This window comes from Tachyglossus aculeatus, chromosome 13 (genome assembly GCF_015852505.1).
Source record: "Tachyglossus aculeatus isolate mTacAcu1 chromosome 13, mTacAcu1.pri, whole genome shotgun sequence".
Lineage (NCBI taxonomy): Eukaryota > Metazoa > Chordata > Mammalia > Monotremata > Tachyglossidae > Tachyglossus > Tachyglossus aculeatus.
Genome location: NC_052078.1, coordinates 7,150,107 through 7,174,722, shown reverse-complemented (window position 1 = coordinate 7,174,722; position 24,616 = coordinate 7,150,107). Strand labels below are relative to the sequence as shown.

Genomic DNA, 24,616 nt, shown 5'->3' with positions numbered 1-24,616 from the left:
TCAGTAAGCAAAGAAGTACTCAGTCTCTAAAGAAAAATGTTACCTACACAAGGTAATTTGGCTTGTTCCAAATTTTCCAGGCTGAACTGTGATCAAAGCAATTTCCAAGATCCCTTTGTGAGCTTAAAAATAAAGCTACTAATGTCTACTTCATTATGAATTTAGCTGTTTAATTTTCCAAAATGAAGAGCTCTCAGGTAGTGGTATTTACTGAGTGCCTATTATGTACAGGGCAATGAACTAAGGGATTCACTTTGCATTAGACCCTTTCACTTCAAGACACCAAAAAACTTTTTTCAAAAAAGGAACATTCCTGTGCCTGAATTTTCTCTAAAGGAAAAGTAAGATTACCACCGGCTTGTTTCTCCTCGGGAGATTTATAATACGTGTAAAATACAAAGTTGCCCTCAGCAACAGCCTCAACCACCAGCACACACAGAAATGCCTAGTTACAAAATGAAGAAAGGAGGACTGTAACTGACCTCGACAACAAACACACTCTGTTAATCGACAAAGTTAATGAAGTAACTAGCCTTGATCCCAAGAACAGAGACCTCGAGAGTTTGGTGGGGAGGAATTGGGGCAATGATGTCCTTCACTGGGAAGGACTGAGAGGCAGAAAAGGCGATATTGTTACGAGCATAAATGTGAAAGTATCAACGGTTGCTTTCCCATGGGCAACACTTACCACACAGTAAGCGAGTGGAAAGAATAGAGTCTTGGGTTGCTTATGTTGCAATACCCCTTCTCCCTCCCTTTGGATCCCTGTGCCAGGAGAACTGGTAACAAGACTAATGCATGATTTTGTACTTGCTTCCAAAAAAGAAACAGGGATGTATCCCCACTCCCATCTGCCCTTCAAAAAGGAAAACAAAACAAACACAACCCCACCTCAAGTTCTCTTTTTAAGTTCAATCTTCCAGCCTCTCTTTTCAGTCTATACTACAATCAACTGCCTCGATCATCTATACAAAAGGCATCACTCCCCTCCTCAAAAACCTCCAATGGCTACTTATTTCCCTCCACATGAAACAATAATCAGGTGAATTTACATTTCTCCAACAGCTGTCCCCTCTCCTTACCTATTTGCTCTCCTTTCCAACTACACCCACCCAACCTCCCTTCAAGATAATCTCCTCACTTTTGCCAATCAATTCTCTAACTCATTTGCTCATACTTTTTTCACTGTGTGCATCTGCTTCCCCACTCAAGTTCACGAAACCACATCCCTCTTCACCTTCAAGGCCTAACAAGTCACCTCTGCCAAGAGGCAGTACTCAACTAATCCCCTTCTCCATCTTCATGTCATACCATCAACCACCTTTAATATTCATGTATATGGTATCGCCTACTTTGGTTGTCATTTGTACCTAGGCTCTTGCACTCACTCCTACTTGATATCTGCAATTTCTGTCTGCTCATCTCCCCCATTAGATTACAAACTAAGAGGGCAGGAGCAGTGACTTATTTCTATAGCATGTTCACAAGTGTCTCATACAGTTTCCCTGCACATTTTAGATGCTCAGTAACACTAATGAGAAGGGAGAATGAAAAAAGAGGGCAAGATTCTCTATATACAACGTAAAATAAAAATGACTGAGGGTAATTAATTTTTCAAATATTTCATTCCAGAAAATAATTAATGTTTTATTATTACACATATGACTAACAAAGATCTTATTTAAAATACTGAATCAGAAGTTACCTACTTAGTACATAGGCAGATTCAAGTTCCTTTGGGATTAATAAAAACCATTCACCCATTACCTCATTAAATCCCAAGTCACAAATTTAATCACCAAAAAAATTTGAAATGCTTAGTTTTGGGGGTTTGGGATGAAATTTTGATGAGGTATTTTAAAACTAAGAAGTCCACAAATACTAGGCACAACTATTTATAATTTGGACAATTCATTCACACAACACAAGACTCTGCTTACAAAACTGTATTATTTATATTGGAAGTTAAAGTTAAGAGACGCCATTTATGTCCACAGGATTTCAAGGGGCAGAGATGGTTCTTTCACAGCAATTCGGAGATAATCACACCAAAAAACTAAACCAGTTATTTCAGATTAGTTGTTAAAGGCAATAACAGATCATCAATAACATATCAAGCACATTGACACGGAAAAATACACCAAAAATTACTTTTGCCCCTTCAATTCAGTTCCAAGTTGAGGTCTTCACATTTTATGAAACACAGGTTCTTCATTACCCCATCATCATCATCACTGTGGCATTTGTTAAGTGCTATGTGCTAAGTAAGCACTGGAGTAGGCACAAGATAAACAGGTTGGACACAGTGCCTGTGCCACACAGGGCTCACAGTTTAAGTGGGAGGGAAACAGTATTGAATCCCCATTTTACAGACAAGGAAACTGAGGCAAAGAGAAGTTTAATGACTTTCCCAAGGTCAGTCAGCAGGCAGGGGGTTTAGAGCTGGTATTAGAATGCAGGTAGTTTGATTCCCAGGCTCCAGGTCTTTTCCATTAAACCATGCTGTTTCTTATCATGGAAGCTATGCCAGGCACATGACAAGGGAGAAGAAGGATAAGTGCTATGTACATGGCCTATCCCAACTTCCAGTAAAAATAATACAGTTTTGTATGCAGATTCTTGGAGTGTGTGGGTGTAGAGTCCAAATTCATGCAGAGTATTTGAGGACTTCCTAATTTTAAAATGCCTCTTCAAAATTCCATCCTGGCAATAGCATAAAACCCCACTAACTAAGCCCTTGAAATTTTTTTGGCGATTAAATTTGAAGGTTGGGATTTAGTGAGGTGATGGATGAACAGTGTTTATTAAGCCGAAAGAAACTTGAATCTGCAATTTGGGTGGAAAAAAATTAGTCAGTTTTTAGACCACATTTTACGTCAGATGTATTGAAAGCCTTACTAAAATGCCATTAGTTTGCCAGACGCACAGCCAGAAATACCAAATCTCAAATAAAAACACTTGGTTAGTGCTCAAAGCAAGTCCTGTTTTGCCATCACTAGAAAGGAACAGTTCTCAAATTCTTCTAGCACATAATTCCTCAGAATGTTGAGACTAGTCCCAATCATAAGAAACCGAAAGACCAAGGTCCCTGATTCTTACACCTCTCCAGGAAGAAGGGGAGTCTCACAGATGGTGGGGGTAAGAACGTGCATTCAAGGAGTTGGAACTGGCAGAAGGGGATAGGTGGGAGAAAGTGTGAGTATGGGGGGTGGGGGGAGACACTGCTCTATTGTTAGAGCTGGGCACCTGAGGAGTTTCAGTGGTGATTCTATATTGTTCCCTACCACTTTTTAAAATCTGCATTTCACAAGCAACTCTTTGCATCCTCAATCTTTCCAAGAGATAGACAAATACCTCATCAGATTCAGGAGCAGCTTGAGGATCAGGAATCTCCTCTAATTCCTCTTCAGCAACATAGTCTGCTTGCTCTTGCATCCCTTGCTGTTCACCATATGACTGTACACATTCTTCATCCTAATAGTCATGAAAGAAAGTAAGCTTCTCTCATGCATACTATTTTTCATGTGTTTTTCCACCACTCTTATTCATGTTCCTGCACTGGTGAGCTACTCACCAATTAACATGGAGAACCAGGAACTGGGTAATAATAGTGTGAAGAGACAAATCTTCATATTAATCTGGGTGGGAAAAAGTCCATTGTTTTGGCTTTACCATTAAGTGAAACTGAGTGGTGCGCTGCTCCTATTTCTGGGGCTCCTGCACTAGCAGCTCTTTTTCCATCATTCCCTAAGCTCTTGTTAAGTTTGGAGGAAAGCATTTTAAGCTCCTACTCAAAAGCCACAAAGAGAAATGAGAAAGAGAAACTCCGTACAGAGAGTTCTATCATCTGAAATCCCCACAGATAACTCCCAAATTTCATTGTTGCCATGAGTTTCAACCTCCTTTCCCAAAATATTTTTACTACCAAGTTGGCAAAAAGAACCCTACCCAGGTTTATTCTCTAATGAAGGAAATGAAAGAGCAGTGAAATGACCAAAAGGCAGGGGTAGAGGGGAGGAGCAGGAGGAGAGAGATTGGCCTCTAGAATGCCCATGGCAGAAAATCAGTCCTTGAGTAATTGAGATTTGGCTGTATAGACTATCCTATGTTGCCAGCAGCCTTGTCTACTCAGCCCTGAAGGTTATAGGTGGAGGAAAATCAGCTATAGAAGTCTATAATCCCCATGGAAAATGACAAGCAACCTTTTTAAAGGCCCAAGATAGTCTCACAAGAGACTACCTGTCAAACCCTTCCTCATTGCCAAGAAAAAGCATCCTTAGCTGTAACCACTACTACCACCATCAATGAACAGAATATGTTGCAGGACTTAAGCTAAGGTTCAGTGTGGTCAACATAAAATGAAATTTTCAGCTACGACTCAGAAAATAGTTAGATTCCCTAGTTGCCTCTCTAGAGAAGCCATAGAAACTCACTACCCCATAGATAAACTCTTAAATCTGCTCAATATAGAGGAGATAATACTTCAAGAAGTATGAATCAATCAAGCTCTATCATAGCCTAATTTTTAAAAGTGCCCTGAGCAACAGTACTGTAAAAACCTCATTAATTTGAGTCCGATTAATCCAGTTTGAGATCATTCAGACATGGAGTTTGGGGTTCTGGAGAAAAAGTTTGAAATACAGTAATTTATTCCTCTGGAAATACTTATAACTCACAATTAATGTAGGCCTCTCAAAATGTGATTTTTAACAACTTACCTCATTTCACTTATTAGCAACAATTTTTATCTTAGTTTATGACAGCACTTCTCAAAGTATTCCACAATTCAGAGTTTTCTGTAAGTCAGGTAGCATATCCCCCTCCATTCAGTATTGGAGATTTTACTCAATTCACCGAACACAATGCACCCAATTTACAAAATTCTACTACTGATCAGCTTAAGAATCAGTCTTCTCATACGTTCAACTACAGAAGTCTGGTATCTGCCCTTACACAAATCAAGATAGACACACACATTCATTTCTTCCATAACCTGGGTTCTCACTACACATGGTTGGACAGAACACTACTAGGGAGTTAGGGAACATTCCTCTGACCACACTAGCCTAAGGCATGCATAATGAGTTCTCCTTACCACACTGTCACTGGAGAACTGAGTTTTTAATTGTTCACAGTACTTAAATCACAAATACGATCCCTGACAAACAACAACGCTGCTGCTCTAAAACACCACATACTCCACTTACAAAACCACAATGCACAAAAATCATTAAACTGCTACAATCCTCCCTCAAACCAGGAGACTGGACAAAATGACCCCTTAAGGTTTCTGCCAGGCCTATGACTCATGAAAAGAAAATGATACTTTTCCACAACTGTGTCTGGAACTGTTTAGCCCTTGATTCATTACAACAAAAAGTGCCCTGCTTAAAACGTATTTTCTAAAAATGTCTCGTTTTTCAGAAACTAGAATCAGCCCACAATCTTTCATACACTGATTATAGATAACAAATAAGGAATGTGACATTTTTGAAATAACCTCCAATCTCTTTATTCAGGTTTAGACAGTTCTTGGTTACAAAAAGGATGAATGAGCAGGACATCAATCACTGTGGAATATTAGCACCTTAAAGATGTCTTTAGCAGGTCAATAATCTTTTCACCTTAGAAGGACTTTATCAGATCTTGTCTAAAGCCCGGATAAAAGCTTTTGCATTAAGTACTTCTAACAATTGGCAGTGTATCTCCACCACACAAAGCTGTTTTCTTCCTTAAGGATACAATCCTCAAGGTCATGATTCTCAGAGCCTTCCAGCATGACAAAGGAGCATTACCTACCGCCAAACAAGCTGTCAACACAAACTTTGTCATAGCCTAGATAAAGAAACTGGCAGACAGTGATAATAGGTCTAATTTCCTTCCCTCCCAAGGGAGGTAAACAGATTTCAAATCAGTCTAAAGACCTATGCCCGGCAAAGCAATGTTATCTTTGAAGGTACAAAAGAGAAAGACTCACTGGAAATTCATCTAGAGGTTCATTGATTTCAATGTCTAGCACTTCATCATTGTAAATTTCTTCTTCCCCCTGGTCTTCCACATATTCTATCTGGTCTTCTGTCAATTCGGCATCAGTGCCTTCATACTGTCCTTCCTCTGTGTACTCTTGAGTGTATAATTCAGATCCATCAGATTTGTGATAAACCATTTCATCCTCCCCTTGCTCATACTCCGTTTCATGTTCCACAGACTGATCATTGGTGCTCTCAGAGAGTTCAAATGATGTAACCATCCCGGACGTTGCATTAAGACTAATTGTGACACCCTGAGAACTAGAGAGGGAAAAACATACCAAAAAGAGGCATACAGTTAAGACTAAGTTCAAAAGTACATCAACTCAATACATGTTTCAAAATTTTAAAGCTTGTTTTGAGACTATGATGCAGTGAACAGATAAATGCATAGTTCTCGCATTAACGGCCTTAAATATACCTTGACATCTGACTCAATGCCAGAAAAATATACTGTATATACCCACAGTTTATCACCAGCTGCTGGCTATTTGACCAAGAGAATCAAACCAACCAGATGGCTTAACAGGTTGGCTGGCTTAGGTCCTTCCCAGAAATTAGCAGATTTAACTCCATTTTAATTCTTAGAATGAAAAAGATACACAAGTGACTACAACTATGCCTGGTTTTATTATCGGGGGAAAAGAGCAGGGGTATTCTATTAGCAGAAACAATAATGTGAATCATGACTAATTCCTGATTGCTTTTTTATTTGAATGGGCAAATTTACATTGTAATGCCTTTTTTGATGGAATTACATTTATAGTCAATCAATAGCATTTTACCGAATGCTTATGTGCAGAGCACTGTATGTTAAAATGTACAAAATATTAAGATCCAAGTGCAGTATCAAAAGCATACTTAGAAATTTTAAGATATTTAAGAAAGTATTTGAATTATTTTTATTACATTTTATGGTTTGTATACTACATTGAAGGCATCCACTAAATCTCAGCAGTTGACAGTGCAACAAATGCAAAAAGGGGGAAATTTCAAGTGCTAGTTCTTTCAGGGAATAAATATCAATTTTAAGTGTATATTTTTTAAAGATTTAAGAATTCCCAACCTTCACGAGTATTGTAAAAATGTTGTGGCTAATGCAAGTGCATAAGGCATCTGTTTAGAAAATATATAATTATGAATAATGGATGAACAATAATTAACTCAGTAAAATAATGGTTTAATAAAAGCACCAAAAATTACAATACAAACAAGAGCTTCAATTAAATACAAGTGTATGTGTCAATCTTTATTCTTTCATTCATTCAATCATATTTACTGAGCACTTACTGTGTGCAGAGCACTGTACTCTACATAATAATAATAATTGTAAAGTGCTATGTGCCAAGCACTGTACGAAAGTGCTGGGGTAGACACAAGATAATCAGGTTGGACACAGTCCCTGTCTCACATGGGATTCAGTCTAAGAAGGAGAGAATGTAATAATAATAATAATAATAATAATAATAATAATAATAATTGTAGTATTTGTTAAGTGCTTACCATCTGCCAGGCACTCTACTAGCGCCGGGGTGGATACAAGTAAATAGGGTTGGACAGAGTATGATTTAATACCTATTTTATAGATGAGGAAATTGAAGCACAGAAGTTAAGTGACTTGCCCAAGGTCATACCACAATAAGTGGCAGAGCTGGGATTAGAACTCAGGTCCTCTGCTTCCTTAGTCTGAGCTCTTTCCACTGGGTCACACTGCTTACACATACACACAGACGGACAAACGCCTATGTCAGTCAATCATATTTACTGAGTGCTTTCTGTGTGCAGGGCACTGTACTACGTGCTTGGAGGAACACAACAGTATAACAAACACATTCCCCATCTACAATGGGATTACAGTCTACAGACAGACATAAACCTCAAATACACCTACACACAGTACCCTATATAAATTATATTCAGAACACAATCAATCAATCCATCTATGGCATGTATTGAGCACTTACTGTGTGCGGCACACTGTACTAAGCACTCAGTTCAACAGGATAAGTAGACACATCCCTGCCCATAAGCAGTTTACAGACTAGAGGGGAAATTTGGGGTAATTTTCCTTTTATACATAAAAAAGGAAGCATTACCAAATTCCTCAACTACCTGAAGTTTTACATAAAAGCATACATTTAAATTGTTACCTCCATTTAAATCACTCTGAAAGATTCAGGAAAAAAAGAATAATACCTGAAATTTTGTTCCTCTTCATTATCACTTTGTAAAAGATCATCATTCAGTTCTTCATCTGACAAATCTGACTGATTCTAGGTAAAATAAAAAACTCCATTATTTCTTCAGGACATAAAAGGACTCTTCCAGTAATGCTAAAATTATTGTTAACCTTTACCATTACAAATGCTTCTCACAAAATAGTAGCAGCAGCTTTTATCGAGCACTTCTGCGTGGTGCACTGTACTAGGTACTTGTGAATGTATGACAAAAGTACAGGTCCTCATCCTTGAGGAACAAATTGCTACACATATAAGAAAGAGATAGATGACAAAAACCAAAAACAAGCAACTGAATACTTAATACGCAAGTAGATTTTCCCTTAAATACTGAGGTAGCTCATTGTCGTCATCATCAATGGTATTTATTAAGCACTTAAGTGTGGGAGAGTACAATGCACCACAGTTGGTAGACACGTTCCCTGCCCACAATGAGCTGACAGTTTAGAGGGGAACTGATGGGGAGATATGACTAGGAAGGTGGAGATCAATCATGGAGTGCCTCGTGGAAGATGGGGTTTAAAAGGGCTTGGTTCCAGAGGTGGGATGGAATATAATTTGGTGAATTTGAACAGTAAGGGAGTTCCATGCAGGGGGAAAGGCATGGGATCTGAGTTTAAGGGTGCCACACAGGGGGGGCAAGAGCAAGGCACAGGGCGTATCTATGGAAGTCCAAGTGCAGAGGAACATCCACTAGCCTGAGCTCTATTTTCCCACCCCCTACTGCAGACTAGAGTTCTGTTCAAACCAGCCTGCAAATCCTACAGATTCTAAATCCATGAACCAGATAGGGCCAGGATAATTTTTTTAAAAAGTCTATCTAGGGTGAGACTGGGCTCAAATTCCTCTGTGTGCATCTTCCAATCAATCAATCAAATCAATGGAATTTTTGAGCACTTACTGTGTGCAGCACACCACAATAAGCACTTGGGAGAGCACAATACAACAGAGTTGGCAGACACGGTCCCTGCCTAAAATGAATACATAGAGGGGGGATCTTCCCCACCTTTTGGGGTCCCACTGGGCAGAAAGGGCACTACCATGCAGGCAGTTGTTCCACTAGGCTACTCAAATCACAGGTCCAAGAATCTACAGTATATGTGCAACTGCAGGCCTCCCCTTTTCAGTTCCACCTTGTCCTAGGCCACAAGATCCAACAGCTCAGTTTAGAGCACAAATCTTCAATCCACCCTATTACATGCAGCAGGGAAAAGGAACCACTATCTTTCTAATCTGAACATGAATTCTGCTTGTGCAAATTTAAAGGGTGAAATACTGATGTCTTGAAGTCCACATTGTCAATTTTGCCCTCTGCGGCTCCACCCAGATGGTACTTTCTGGCCTGGAAGGATGTTCCAGCAAACACAGCCCAGTTGAAAAAAAGTAAGATAGAGTTGGGAGACCTCAAGTTCATCATTTTTAATCTATCAGAGCTCACAAGTTCAAGGCCATCACCCTCTGGAACGTAAACTACCCATTAGTGGTTGGCCCAGAACATAATAAGTCAATTGAGGAAATGAGTAGGCAGGTGAAATGTCTGTCAGTTACAGTAGTGTGATTTGGGGAGACTTCACTTTGGTTGTTTGGGTGGCTCAAATGGTGTTCCACTGGCATTTTCTAGAGCAGTGATTCAAATATAACAGAATAAGATAACTTCAATTGCTTTGTTCCCCCAAACCCTAAGATCTTAAATTCCTAAAAAAAGAAGGTAAAAATGAGTCTAGTAAAAGCATGCAAAACAGCTGGGATCCAGCCATGACTAAGAACAAAAGGAGAGGAACGAAGCAATAGAAGAATCTGAAGTGGTAAGGATTATTTTCTTCAAGAAATGAAAATGGAATCATTCCTCAAGGCTTCAGGGTCTCCAAAATTAATTCTGGAGTAAAGATTTTTCCATAACAAAAATGAAGAGAAAGTAATTGCTATTACATGTTGGTAAATGATCATGTCATGAAAAATTCTGCCAGCTGATCTTTTTTTTCGAGTTATAAGGTTATTTTATAGATTCACACATGCACAAAAAAGAATTGTTTGTGCCTTCTCAAACTGTTTCAGTACCCAAAAAATCAGACATCAAAACTGTCCTCTGGTTTCTCTTTCAGCCACCATGACTACCCACATACTTTCTTTCCAAATTCTACAGCCAGATGCTCACCAAGGGAGTAAGATGGCAAGGACAAAACAAGATACTTCTAGTAATTCCCCTAATTTGTTTTCCTTTCATTTGTGGTCACAAACCCTCAGCTGTTTCTCAGACCTCAAATGGCAACCTGAACATACCCTTTTTTTTTTAAACAGTGGGCTACACTGTTGAAGTGTCAGAGAGCGTACATTAATATTATTTTAAGCTGTGAAGTTGTTCAAACTAAGTCATTTTAGATTACCATGAGAAGCTGCTAAATTGGTATTTTTGCTTTTACTGTTAATAGGGCCATCTCTACAATAGGGCTAACTGGGACAAATTGTACCTGGTTCTGCACTCAGGGCTGGGGGAGGGTGGGGTACGGGGGTGCCACAAACCTTCCTTTGAACAGGATTCTAGAGAGTTGTCACCATGCAGGACAGTGGGAAAGAGCAGGGGCAGTTCTCAGCACAAGTCCAGATTCAGAGATTCTTTCCTTCCTCTCCCCAGCTTCACCCCTTCCTCTCCCAGCCAACTTCTAGAAGTTTCTCATGCCTCCTTGGGCTAAGGTCTGGGTATGTCTACTGTCCCGCTTGCTGGAAGGCAGCAGGATGTCTCTCGATAAGGTTAGCTGTTCTTGGCCCTGCACTTCTTTAGGGTGGGCCCTGCTATTAAATTACAGTAAGATACAATATGGTGCAGCAATATATTTTCAAAGTCACTTGATTGCCTACCTTTTTGCCAGATAATAAATCCTCTCCAAGCAAGTCATCTTCGAGTTCACTACAAGAAAAAATGTTGGCAAGCAATGAATATTCTTTTCATAAATCAGCCATTTGAAATATATGGCTGGTTAAAAAATATAACCTAGTCAATCAATTAAAGGTATTTATTGAGCACCTACTTAGTGCAGTGTTCAAGACAGGTAGATGTCATAGTATTTCCTTCAAAGAGCTTACAATCTAATGGGGGAGGGGACAAATCAAAATGAATTACTGACAGGAAGAAAAACAGAATGGAAAAATGGATGTGTGTGAGTAAATGCTCAAATAGTAAAGCACAAAAAGGTTCATATAGAGATGTAGGAGAGAGAGACACAGAGAGAGAGAGACAGAGAGATGCACACCTACATGGAGACAAAGGGTAACAGAAGGGGCATGGACGAAGGTACAGAAACTATAGAGAGCCAGACACCAGGCAATACAAAGACTGACTGTCAGGTGTAGGCAAAGACTGAACCAAGGAGAGAAGGAACTTCAGAGTAGAAGAATAGGATAAATTATTGGGAAGGATACACCAAAGAAGACAGAGAAGGTATGTAGAGAAAGTGGATGGGAATGGATAAATACATTTGAAATGAATTCTATTTGCAGACAGGTGGCCAACTAGTTTCTTCTAATTAAAGGAAAAGTAAAGCTGGAAACTCCTAAAAATATCATTCAATTAATGATACTTTAAAACACAATGCTGTCTATATGAATATACTCAAAAAATTGTGAGGTCAGTACAGACTAAATTTAATACATAAAATCTAGAATTTCCTAAGTAATCCTGTTTGTGTCTTTAAATGGAAACAGTTCAGTTTTGATGAACACATTGGGTAAAAAATGACCCAAAACCTGAATAGAGCTTAAGCAGTAAACCCTAATTTATGGATTTTACAAATTAAGCCTTATTATGTTGGATATGGATCAAATCTGTCAGCAACAATCTGTGTTAACAACTAAGCACAACATAACTGACAGGCAAACAGCCAACAGCTTCATTTGTAGTTGAATTAAAATACATGCCAGCTGAGCAATGTAAATAAATATGTAGCGTTTAAACATAAAACACTTTTACATACCTATCCCAGTCATCATCTCCAGTTCGTCTTCTCCACGACCGTTCTGCACCAGGCTTATCGAATTGATCAAAGTCATCATCTGTAAAAAAAGGACTTCATTAGAATATTTCTTTTCCTGGAAAAACAGTCAAACCTGATGAAGTATTCTAATTCTAAAGTCTTGCCCCTTTAGAAATTACTGACTTTTTTTTATTTCTGCAGATTCTCTAAGTAACATTTGGAATAATTTGCATTTCAAACTGCCAGGAGGGTTGGGCATAAGAAATAATTTTATTTATGGCTGGTTAATGTCCAATAAAAGGTATATACCTATGTAGAAAAACTTCTTTAACGGAACAGATTTCCCACTGTGAAAAGGACAGGGCTGGGCTGTCAGGAAGATTTTTAAATGAATGTATAATCAGTAGACCATTCCAAAGCGCAACACAGGAAAACCCAAGACCTATTTATTCACAATACACACGTAGCACTTGTGTTTCCTTTCTTCCATACCACTCTAATTAAATGCATGGAGCCTAATGAACCTCATTTCAGTAGCTGTGACTGCACAAGCCAAGTAAAGACGCAGATGGGGCAATTTCTGATTAATCTGCTCTATGTGAAGAATCCAACCAGATATTCCTGGCCAAAAACTTCACTTCACTTGAGCTGTACAAACCCACACTGCTTTCAAACATGCCCATGACCGCCCTATCCTAAAAAACCTTCCTTTGACCCCACAGCTCCCTCCAGTTATCATCCCATTTCCCTCTCCTACCATTCGTCTCCAAACTCCTACAGCCACTGCCTCAAATTCTTTTCCTTCAATTCTCTCCTTGACCCCCTCCAATCTGGCTTCCATCCCCTTCGCTCCACAGAAACCGTTCTCTCAAAGGTCCCCAATGACCTTCTTGCCAAATCCAACTGTCTCTACTCCATCCTAATCCTCCTCGACCTCTCAGATGACTTCAACACTGTGGACCATGCCCTCCTCCTGGAAACATTGGCTTCACCAACACTGTCCTCCTCTTGTCTCTCTGGCTGTTCATTCTCAATCTCCTTCATGGGCTCCTCCTCTGCTTCCCACCCTCTAACTGCAGGGGTCCCGCAAGGTTCAGTTCTGGGTCCCCTTCTATTCTCCATCTACATCCACTCCCTTGGAGATTTCATTCATTCCCATGGCTTCAACTACCACCTCTATGCAGATGACAACTAAATCTACATCTTCAGCCCTGATCTCTCTCCCTCTCTTCCACCTCGCATTTCCTCTTGCCTTCAAGACATCTCTACTTGGATGTCCTCCCCAGCACTTCAGGCTTAACATGTCCAAAACCGAACTCCTTATCTTCCCACCCAAACCCCGTCTTCCCCAATTTTCCCATCACTGTAGATGGCACCACCATCCTTCCTCTCTCACAAGCCTGTAGCCTTGGCGTTATCCTCGACTTCTCTCTCTCATTCATCACTAAATTCTGTTGGTCCCACCTTCACAACAGTGCTAAAATCTGCCCATTCCACTCCATCCAAACTGCTACCACATTAATACAATCACTCATCCCATCCCACCTGGATTACTCCTTCAGCCTTCTTGCTGACCTCCTAGCCTCCTGTCTCTTCCCATTCCAGTCCATATGTCAATCTGCTGCCCGGATCATTTTTCTGCAAAAATGTTGAGGACGTCTCCACACTCCTCAAAAATACGCCAGTGGCTGCCCATTCACCTCTGCATCAAATATAAACCCCTCACCATTGGCTTTGAAGTACTCAATTACCTTGCCCCCTCCTCCCTCACCTCGCTATCACCTGAAGTACATTAAAATGCTAGTAGCAAATGTTTTCGCAATATTCCGTAGTTGGTCCAGGAGGGATCTGGCTAGGATCTTGCTCACAAATGGAGAGTAGTGAGGTCCCATGACATTTTCTACAATCAATTCTCTCACCTTTCTTCTTGAAAATAATGATGGCCCCCAAGAATCCTACATTTCCTCAGTATTCCATATGTTGAGGAATGTAGTATTCCACTTTAGAACTGTAGGTGCACATATACTAAACACAAGGAAGCAGAAGTCTTGATTTGGTTGCAGTCCATGTAGCCTTGACTGTCTTCACCCTTGATATTCCACTACTTGTTCACCTATGCTCCTGAGTTTGTCTGGATCACAAAATCTCAAATACTGTTCAATTCTTAGTCTTTCTGTGCTTAAATTCGCCTTACATAGACAACAACCCATATAGAAAAATAGGTATTATGTAATGAGAAAACAAAAAGGAAACCTAAGAGGACTTAATTTAGATCTGGGTTCTCCAATTTGTAGCCAAGGAACCACAAGTGGCCCATCCCTGACTAAACCCTGACCACTGTGAAATTCTGAAACAGTGATATGATGGGTAGTTGTCACGATTAATTCTAAGACCTAGAAAAACGTTCACCTCCAGCTTATCCAGAGCAAGAGAATCCTGATATAAGATATGGAGCAAGTTACGGAAAAAAAAGATCTACAAACCAGAATTCTGTCCTGTAACCCAGTTGCCTAGCCCCTCTGCCTCATTTGGGCTTTGATTAGAACAGTGCTTTGCACATAGTAAGCGTTTAATAAATGCCATTATTATTATTTAAACTACTGCTGAATGGTTCACACATACTGGAACTTTATTTCTTTAAACTTTAAAAATGAACAAAAATACCTGCTTCACACTAATGAACTCTAGGCTTAAAGAAAATTCCAAACTGACACATATTCTGTCACAGCAATCCAACCAAGTTCATGCATTTTCTGCACAGGAATAATTACACTGCCTGAAGGTCAATGAATCAGGCTTCTAGTTCTACAATGCCATGGAGGCATTCTTTTTTCCATTTGTTATTCAAGGGTTGCACAGTCCTACTGAACCTGGATTAAAGGAGATAACCAGACTTCATTCCTTTCAAAGAATTTGATAAATAGGCTTCCACGCCCATCCATAACAAAACTATCCTAATGATCATCACCAAAGTTGTCTCTGCAGGTAGACAAGAGATGAACAAATGAAAGACGGTTCCAAATTAGAACTGCAGAATTGCAATCCACCAATAATTACATGAGTATTCTTAATTTGGGGGGTTACTGTGCCTTGAAAGTCGATGGCTTGGAAAAGAACACAAAAAGACTTTCAAAATGTTTTAGAAACTTTCCTAGGCATTCACGTTTGACCTGTTTCAAAGATTTTTGCCTTAAGAGAATGAAGACATACTAAGCAAATGTAAAGGCTTGGATGGGATACTCAAAAAAACAATATGTAAGCTCCTAAATGTCACCCTGTCAGGTCTTTAAATCCCTAGCTAGATGCTTCCAATGCCTTGCCTCAAGCCTGGCAAAATACAACCAAATGTAGCTGAACCATCTCAGTCAGCAATACAAATTAAAAGTTCAGAGCACAATGTTTTACAACTTTTGGCTTTATTATCCAGCGTGGTTTTCTCTAAGATTTACTCTATGTGGTCCGGAGTTGGATGGATGATAGGGCATTAAAAAAAATAACAGAAATTACAGTGACTAGAATCATCAATATATTCTGGGCAGGTGGGATACTGAATATACAAAATATGAATCAAAGTGCCTAAACAAATTTCATACAAGTGAGCAGGGGGGGACGGGACTGGAGATGCATGGCAGACAACTCTAAACCTCTGCTTCTCCTTCTGTCCCTTCCCCAGCACACAGTGCAGTGCATGTGAACATCCTGACTCCCCCATCAGACTGGCAGCCCCCCAAGGGCAAGGACTGTGACTCCTCCTTCCCCTTTCCTTTCCCTAAAGCCCAGTATAGAGAGAAGGGGGGAGACAGAGAGAACATGCACATGAGAGTGTATGAATGTGCACGTGCATGAGTCTCCTGTCTCCCCCACATCAGACTGGCAGCCATTTGACAATATGTACTGCTGACTACAAGGGGACGGAGGAAAATAATGTGGATAGCACATTGCACATCACCACCACTAGTGAAAAGCAACTCATGGGCATGTCCTGACAGAGAGATACCCTAAAACTACATTTAAAGAAGACCTACACAAGTTGGCTGGTCAGGATCACCTGATCACAGAAGCAGTGTGGACTAGTAGTAAGACCAGAGCCCGGGAGTTAGAGGATCTGGTTTCTAATCCCAGCTCTACCTTTTGCCTGCTGTATGACCTTGGACAAGACACAACTATCTGTGCCTCCATTTCTTCATCTGTAAAATGGGAATTCAGTTCTTATTGCCCCTTCTACTTGGACTGTAAGTCCAATGAGAGACTGTCCAACATTGAGGCCTTCCCAGACTAAGCCTTCCACGTCACACTGACTGGCTCCCCTTGCTCTCCCCCACCCCCAGCCCCACAGCACTTATGCATATATGTATATATCTGTAATTCTATTTATTTATATTGATGCCTGTTTACTTGTATTGATGTCTGTCTCCCCCCTCCAGACCGTGAGTCCGTTGTGGGCAGGGAATGTCTCTATTTGTGGCATTGTACTTTCCGAGCGCTTAGTACAGTGCTCTGCACACAGTAAGCACTCAATACAACTGAATGAATGAATGATGATGATTAAAGGAGCAGTCCTGCCATGCAGCAGTTCCATGGATGTCTGAGTAACCCAACGGAGGCACAGAGAAGTGAGATGACTTGCCCAAGGTCACAGAGCAGACAGGTGGAGTGACATGTGGTGGAAGAGACATAAAGTCTCTGCAGATAATCATAAAACCAAGAATACCCAATTCTACATCATGTGAGGGCTGCATTGTTGCAAAACTTTGCTTTTACAAAAAAACTTTCTCTGTGCCACCCACCTGCCCCAACACCACACAAAGGCACCCAGCTTCTTCAATAATGCATCATGCCACGCATAAACAGGTTTGCCTTGTCAGAAAAACTTTTCCTGAGCCCCTAATTGCATGCTACCCAAAACACGAATTGAACATATGCATTACAGAAAGACTAAGTGAACTGTACTTCCCAAGCGCTTAGTACAGTGTTCTGCACACAGTAAGCGCTCAATAAATACAATTGATTGATTGATTGTTATGCACAGTTGAAAACGTTATATAGTCCTGAAAATACCATCACACCCCCTCTGAAGAATCTCCAGTCTCATCCCAGACAGGGAGAGAATCCAGAAGAGAAAACAGCATATCAAAATTTTCCTCAACCCTCCATATGCTATTGAAGATGAGACCCTTCAAAATACAGACAACATTCCAACACTCAGCCATCCTTGTTTCCAGTCCCTAAAAAAAAAATCATCATAGCAGAGTTATGCTTCTGGTCTGTAGACCTAATGCTGTTGATTATGGCAGTGGTTAAGCACTTACTAAGTGCCAAGCACTGTAATAAGTACTGAGGCTCACAGTAGGAGGGTATAAGCAAGAGAAATGAGGAAACTGAGGCACAGAAGTGAACTGCTTGCCCAAGGTCTCTGCAGACAAGTGGTGGAAGCAGGATTAGAGCCCAGGTCCTCTGATTCCCCAGGCCCGTGACCTTTCCACTAGACCACACTGCCTCTTTGTCTAACAATCCTTTCCCGATTGCAGTGTGCCATACTAGTCTAACTACAGCAGCTGAATCCAAGTTTTCAGCTGGGTTGCTGCTGATTCTCAGGCTTTGTTCTGCTCTGTCTTTAAGGTGTTTTCTCTATTCTCCTTGCTTTCACATTAAAGCAGGTGAGCCACAGGTAGTTCTTAAGCTGCTGTACTGGGGCTCACGATACCCTTGTTCCTTCATGCCTGGAAATCCTGACTTCCTCCTGATCTTTCTTCCCAGACACAAAGCCTTCTGAACTCAGAGCTAAGGTTATATAACACATCCCTAACAACCACATTAGAAATTCATTCACAGCCCTGTAGTAAGGATTTCCCTATCACCTTCTAAAATTTATGCAGTCTCTGAATTTGTTTCTAAAGTTTTCTACCAGCAGATCTCATTCCACCTTTTCCCACGAAACAGGAGCTCAAGGTCCTCTTCATTCAGAAAGTTTTTCCTGATTAATCCACCATAACCTGTGACCCATATTTCTATTATATAATTTTGAAATACATTATGCCAGTCTAAAGGTTCTGTCAAATTCATTCATTCATTCAATCGTATTTATTGAGCGCTTACTGTGTGCAGAGCACTGTACTGTTTGGGAAGTACAAGTTGACAACATACAGAGATGGTCCCTACCTAACAGCGGGCTCACAGTCTAGAAGGGGGAGACAGACAACAAAACATATTAACAAAATAAAATAAATAGATAAATATGTACAAATAGAGTAATAAATATGTACAAACATATATACAGGTGCTGTGGGGAGGAGAAGGTGGGGGGGATGGGGAGGGAGAGGAAGGAAGGGGAGAGGAAGGAGGGGGATCAAATGCTTAGGCTACTGCTTCTCCACTCCCTCCATAAGCCCAACTGAGCACCAGAAAAATCTAGTCACTTTATCTCTACACCTAGCTCCTCCCTCCAACATATTTATTCTGGAAGAAAACCTGGGCAGAAGTGAAATTCTTCAGGAACCCTGTTTCTTTGCTGTACCTGGAGGAAGTAGAATAGGGCATGAAGGGGAGTATTTTAAGGTGCCCAGGGAACACAGGATGTGCACAATGAGTTGGAGACAAGATAGTCAAGAGCGAAGGACAATATACTTGACACCTTGAGGGCAATAAGATTCTACTTTTAACAATATATGCAAAATAGATTTAATTTTAACGTCAATTTGGCCTCATCCCAAGTTATAAAACTTGGATTAAATAGCTATTAGTATGATCATTCTCCAGGCATTACTTTACTAGAAACTATTTTTTTCTTTTGCAAAAGGTAGCCAAACTAGCTACAGTTTACACCACAAATTTAATTCTCTGTAATGCCACTTCAACAAGTTTCCACATCTTCTAAAGAAGAAAAAAAACTAGTTCTGTGAAGCAATGACTTCCACTTGAAGATAATTCACCTTGGCATTTCAATAACATGATCATGGCCCCAAAGAAGCTACTCTGGGGTATGGATAATTTTACACTGAGCGCAGTATTCTTTAAGTTTCATTCAACTGAACGTGAGAATAATGTGATCCTAGAAAGATCATTAACCATAAATATACTTAATTTTGATTTGCCAAAATAGCAGTGGATTTCCATTTATTTTTATCTACAGAAGTGGTTTTGTGGGTCTTTTCCAAATCCAATAAGAGACCATTCATTTTCTTAAGTTTGCCAAAGGAGAATGAAGTGATTTGTGCCAGCTCAAGAACGTAGGGTAGTTTGCTGTTGCTTGAAAAAAAATAAAAATAAAAACAACTTAAGCACTACTAGAAGGCCGAAACTGTGTCAACAATGGCATAGTCGTACAAATAAAAACTTCTCTGTGCACTTGTTATATGAAAGTGCATTTCATTTTTTTTCTGAACTTTATAATTTACTGTTAGGAATTTAGGGGAAGCCCAAAAATAGGTGTTCCTAATGAATAAAGAGAAAATACCAAGAACAAATTACAATAGATATACAAGTGTACAACTAGCTGAAGAAAAAAAAAATCACACTATTTTTCCATAAAAAGTAAAAGGTGATGTTTCTGAAGTTGGCCACAAACGCAACATTTTGGAATCAGTATTTTCTTCTGCACTTTCTCTCCCAAAAAATTTTAACAATAAAAGTTACAAAGACCAAAAAAGCACCCAGAGGATTTATTGAAAGACAAAGTTCACTACCAAGTTAGTCAATGACTAATTATTAGTACTAGTATGACTTTTCCAGATGACTTTTTCTTAGATAGAACTGAACAGTATTTGCAGGAAAAAAACACCTATACTCTGATATTTCAACAACAACCTAGGATAAAAGCAAATACTACAAAAATAATCTTAATATTCAACTGCTGAAAAGCTAGAGCAAAATGTAGGTAACAATAAAATTTATTTGAATACCCAAAGCACATGATGGCTTACCAAAAAATAAATGGAAAAAGGGTCATTGTAAAAATTATAAATTGTGTGTAGTAGGCCATGTGTGACATTCTATACAGGTTCAGCTTTCCAGTACATATGTTTCAGCCAACCAATCAATCAATCATATTTACTGAGCGCTTACTGTGTGCACAGCACTGTACTAAGCGCTTGGGAAGTACAAGTTGGCAACATAATCCTCACACCACCACACATTCAGCAAAAAGGAACATTTAACAAAAAAAAGTTACCACAAAACTTGAGGCTTAATGACATTTGTGTTCTCTTTTTTAGGTTTACTTTTCAATTTTGCAATAAACCTTGTTTGCGAAATTGACCGATAATTTCTGTCAGGACCTTTGGAACATGTATTAACTTGTGGAAGTCTCATTACCCATCACCTTTCCTAGAAACTGAATAAAGTATCTTTCAACAATCACAATGGAAAGCAGCATAGTCTAGTGGAAAGAGCAAGGTCCTGGGAGTCCAGAAGACCTGGGTTCTAATCCCAGCTCAGCCACTTGTCTGCTATGTGACCCGAGGCACATCACAACTTCTTTATGCCTCAATTACTTCACCTGTAAAATGAGGATTAAGATTGTGAGTCCAATGTGGGACACGGATTGTTTTCAACCTCATACCTACCCTCGTCATTTAGTACAGTGCCTAGCACATTATAAGTGTCTAATACCATTAAAAAAAAAAAATCAAACCCCTCTTGACATGTAGAAGTTATTGAAAGAGATCACAACTACAAAAAAACACCTCCTTTACAAAGTTGTGGAACAGGTAATCGAGACAACCTTCACTAGAAATGGTGCAAAGGCTGATCTTGCCTAGAAATTCATTCATTCATTCAATCATGAATACTGAGGGCTTACTGTGTGCAGAGCACTGTACTAAGCGTTTGGGAAAGTACACTGCTAATTGTATTTTCCCAAGCGCTTAGTATAGTGATTTGCACACAGTAAGCACTTAATAAATATGACTAAATGAATGAATATAATACAATAATAGTCACATTCCCTGCCTATTAAGTATTTTTGGTGCGCTTTCAGAATAAGGCAGGAAAACACCTACTCAAAGCTAAAAGGATAAAATACCTATTAAAATAATAATTATGGTATTTGTTAAGCATTTACTATGTGCCAAGCACTGTTGTACACACTGGGGTAGATGCAAGGTAATCGGGTTGGACGTAGTCCCTGTCCCACATGGGGCTCACAGTCTTAATCCCCATTCTACGCTTAGAATAGTGTTTGGCGCATAGTAAGCGCTTAACAAATACCATCATTATTATTATGATAGATGAGGTAACTGAGGCACAGAGAAGTTAAATGATTTGCCCAAGGTCACACAGCAGACAAGTGCCGGAGTCGCGATCAGAACGACTGTGAGCCCGTTGTTGGGTAGTGACTATCTCTGTTGCTGAATTTTACTTTCCAAGCGCTTAGTACAGTGCTCTGCACACAGTAAGTGCTCAATACGATAGAATGAATAAATGAATGAACCCAGGTCCTCTGCCTCCCAAACCCGTGCTCTTGCCACAAGGCTGGGCTGCTTCCCTCTCCACCCCCCTTCTCGCTTAGTACATTCATTCGATCGTATTTACTGAGTGCTTACTGTGTGCAGAACACTGTGCTAAGCGCTTGGGAAGTACTAATCGGCCACAGAGAGATGGTCTCTACCCAACAAAGCGCTTAAATACCATCATCATCTTTATCATTACTAATAACTAGTAATGATAATTATTACTAATAATTAGTAATTTATAATATTAGCTGTTATTGGCATTACATTATATTAATATTATTTTATATATTAATATTATTTTATTGATAATAATAAGAGAAGCGGCGCGGCTCAGTGGAAAGAGCACGGGCTTTGGAGTTAGAGGTCGTGGGTTCAAATCCCGCTCCACCAACTGTCAACTGTGTGACTTTGGGCAACTCACTTGACTTCTCTGGGCCTGTTATGTCACCTGTAAAATGGGGACGAAGACTGTGAGCCCCCTGTGAGACAATCTGATCACCCTGTAACCTCCCCAGGGCTTAGAACGGTGCTTTGCACACAGTAAGCGCTTAATAAATGCCATCACCATCAACTGTCAGCTGTGTGACTTTGGGGAGGTCACTTAACTTCTCTGGGCCTGTTACGTCATCTGTAAAATGGGGATGAAGACTGTGAGCCCCCGTGGGACAACCTGATCACTTTGTAACCTCTCCAGTGCTTAGAACAGTGCTTTGCACATAGTAAGCACTTAATAAATGCCATTATTATTATTATTATTATTCTCTGGGCCTGTTACGTCATCTGTAAAATGGGGATGAAAACTGTGAACCCTCTGTGGGACAACCTGCTCACCTTGTAACCTCCCCAGCGCTTAGAACGGTGCTTCACAAACAATAAGTGCTTAATAAATGCCATCATCATCATTGTCAACTGTGTGACTTTGGGGAGGTCACAACTTCTCTGGGCCTGTTACGTCGTCTGTAAAAAGGGGGTGAAGACTGTGAGCCCCCTGTGGGACAACCTGTTCACCTTGTAACCTCCCCGGCGCCTAGAACGGTGCTCTACACATAGTAAGCACTTAATAAAGGCCATCATCATCATCTGTCAGGTGTGTGACTTTGGGCAGATCACTTAACTTCTGTGGGCCTGTTAGGTTGTCTGTAAAATGGGGATGAAGACTGTGAGCCCCCCGTGGGACACCTAGTAACCTCCCCAGCGCTTACAACAGTGCCCTGCACATAGTAAGCGCTTAATAAATGCCATCATCATCAACTGTTAGGTGTGTGACTTGGGGCAGATCACTTAACTTCTCTGGGCCTGTTACGTCGTCTGTAAAATGGGGATGAAGACTGTGAGCCCCCCGTGGGACACCTTGTAACCTCCCCAGCGCTTACAACAGTGCTCTGCACATAGTAAGCGCTTAATAAACGTCATCATCAACTATCAGGTGTGTGACTTTGGACAGATCACTTAACTTCTCTGGGCATGTTACGTCGTCTGTAAAATGGGGATGAAGACTGTGAGACCCCCGTGGGACATCTTGTAACCTCCCCAGCGCTTACAACAGTGCTCTGCACATAGTAAGCTCTTAATAAATGCCATCATCATCATCAGCTGTCAACTGTGTGACTTTGGGGAGGTCACAACTTCTCTGGGCCTGTTACATCATCTGTAAAATGGGGATGAAGGCTGTGAGCCCCCCGTGGGACAACCTGCTTACCCTGTAACCTCCCCAGTGCTTACAACAGTGCTCTGCACATAGTAAGCACTTAATAAATGTCATCATTTATTAAGAAGTGTTCTACACATGTGCTCTATACATGTACTATGTGCTCTACACATAGTAAGCGCTTAATAAACACCATCATCATCAACTGTCAGGTGTGTGACTTTGGGCAAGTCACTTAACTTCTCTGGGCCTGTTACGTCGTCTGTAAAGTGGGGATGAAGACTGTGAGCCCCCTGTGGGACACCTTGTAACCTCCCCAGCGCTTAGGGGAGCACATAGTAAGCGCTTAATAAATGCCATCATCATCATCAACTGTCAACTGTGTGACTTTGGGGAGGTCACTTAACTTCTCTGGGCCTGTTACATCATCTGTAAAATGGGGATGAAGACTGTGAGCCCCCCGTGGGACACCCTGTAACCTCCCCAGCGCTTACAACGGTGCTCTGCACATAGTAAGGGCTTAATAAACGCCAATCATATTTATTGAGCGCTTACTGTGTGCAGAGCACTGTACTAAGCGCTTGGGAAGTACAAGTTGGCAACATATAGAGACAGTCCCTACCCAACAGTGCGCTCACAGTCTAAAAGGGGGAGACAGAGAACAAAACCAAACATACTAACAAAATAAAATAAATAGAATAGATATGTACAAGTTAAATAGAGTAATAAATATGTACAAACATATACACATATATACAGGTGCTGTGAGGAAGGGAAGGAGATAAGATGTGGGGGATAGAGAGGGGGATGAGGGGGAGAGGAAGGAAGGGGCTCAATCGTATTTATTGAGCGCTTACTGTGTGCAGAGCACTGTACTAAGCGCTTGGGAAGTCCAAGTTGGCAACATATAGAGACAGTCCCAACCCAACAGTGGGCTCACAGTCTAAAAGGGGGAGACAGAGAACAAAACCAAACATACTAACAAAATAAAATAAACAGAATAGATATGTACAAGTTAAATAGAGTAATAAATATGTACAAACATATATATACATATATACAGGTGCTGTGAGGAAGGGAAGGAGGTAAGATGTGGGGGATGGAGAGGGGGATGAGGGGGAGAGGAAGGAAGGGGCTCAATCACATTTATTGAGCGCTTACTGTGTGCAGAGCACTGTACTAAGCACTTGGGAAGTCCAAGTTGGCAACATATAGAGACAGTCCCTACCCAACAGTGGGCTCACAGTCTAAAAGGGGGAGACAGAGAACAAAACCAAACATACTA

The 24,616-nt window shown here is 40.4% G+C and overlaps 1 protein-coding gene across 1 annotated transcript in view; it reads right to left on the bottom strand.

Moving 5' to 3' along the window:
- RBM33 (RNA binding motif protein 33) overlaps positions 1-24,616 on the bottom strand; it is a 122,109-nt gene that overhangs the window by 95,105 nt on the left and 2,388 nt on the right. Inside the window, exons 2-6 of the mRNA XM_038755872.1 lie at positions 12,235-12,313; positions 11,123-11,171; positions 8,226-8,302; positions 5,978-6,290; positions 3,355-3,474 (exon numbers count right to left, since the gene is read on the bottom strand). Coding sequence (XP_038611800.1) covers positions 3,355-3,474; positions 5,978-6,290; positions 8,226-8,302; positions 11,123-11,171; positions 12,235-12,313 — 638 coding nt within the window. The remainder of the gene's footprint in view (positions 1-3,354; positions 3,475-5,977; positions 6,291-8,225; positions 8,303-11,122; positions 11,172-12,234; positions 12,314-24,616) is intronic.